Below are 1000 nucleotides of genomic sequence, written 5' to 3' on the forward strand. Positions count from 1 at the left end.
AAGACGCACCATTGAGCCAAGTCTGATCGATGAAGATGTACGCCAGGGTAGCCATGACAAGCTGGATGATGGTGAAGCGGAACTTGAAGGTCTCATACTCGGCCTTGTAGCGGAAGCGGTCCTTGAAGGCCATGGCCACATTCGCCGACCCGAGGGACAGGCGAAGCATGGCCCTGCGATGCCAGGCAGGCACAGGGGGGGAGGGGGGGGGGAGGGGGGTTAGGTATCATCGCAGCCACGCCGGGCGGCGCGGGCCGGGAACACCAGGAGGGCCGTACCGCGAGGGCCGGGGGAATCGGGAGTCCAGGTTGTCGAGGCGCTTGGACAGCTCATCGATCTCTTCGAGCTCCTGCTTGGAGGCGCCTGGGAGGACAAAGTCGGTCAATACGTGAGGGAGGCCGGGAGGGGGCGGGGAGGGGGAAGGAACACGGGCCCGGCCGGCGGGGGGCGTACCCTGCTCGAGCATGAGCGACTGCAAGGTCTTGACGCGCTTGATCTGAGCGACGACCTCGCCGCGGCTGGGTGTTGGGCCGGGGGGGCGAGGGGGGGGGGGCAGAGGGGAAAGGAGGGAAGGGGGGACGGCGCAGGGGGATGGAAGAGCGCAAAAAGAGGTCAGCATGATCGCGCACGAAGGGACCGGCGAAGTACGGCCAGGCACACGCACCAGGACTCGGTGTCCTTCAGGAGCTTGCTCTCGGTCCGTCGGAGGGCGACGCTGGTCTGCTCCAGAACACGCAGTTGCGAGTGAATTGACTGGAGCTCCGGCGTGCTGGCGGTGGCACGCAGGATCGTGGTGGCCGGGACCTCGGCCGGATCGGCCGGGCGCGCCGACGCCGACGCCGACGGGTCCGGCCGGGAGGATGGGGCTGAAGACAGCGGCGCCATCTGTGCGGTAGGGGGACCAGGGAGCGGGGAGGGGGGAAAGGGTGGGGGGGGGGGAGCGCGGAGGAGGAGGGCGGGAGGCAGGAGCAAGGCGGGGGAAGGGGGGTGCCCTGAGCTC

General features: G+C 68.7%; 1 protein-coding gene across 1 annotated transcript in view; it reads right to left on the reverse strand.

Annotated features, from left to right (window-relative positions):
- The window catches only part of H696_02672 (hypothetical protein), a gene marked incomplete at both ends in the record, with an annotated part of 2169 nt that extends 1284 nt beyond the window's left edge, over positions 1–885 (reverse strand). Inside the window, 4 exons of the mRNA XM_009496586.1 lie at positions 59–173; positions 279–363; positions 454–518; positions 665–885. Coding sequence (XP_009494861.1) covers positions 59–173; positions 279–363; positions 454–518; positions 665–885 — 486 coding nt within the window. The remainder of the gene's footprint in view (positions 1–58; positions 174–278; positions 364–453; positions 519–664) is intronic.
- Positions 886–1000: the final 115 nt, after the last annotated feature.

Source organism: Fonticula alba, assembly GCF_000388065.1.
Source record: "Fonticula alba strain ATCC 38817 unplaced genomic scaffold supercont2.4, whole genome shotgun sequence".
NCBI lineage: Eukaryota > Rotosphaerida > Fonticulaceae > Fonticula > Fonticula alba.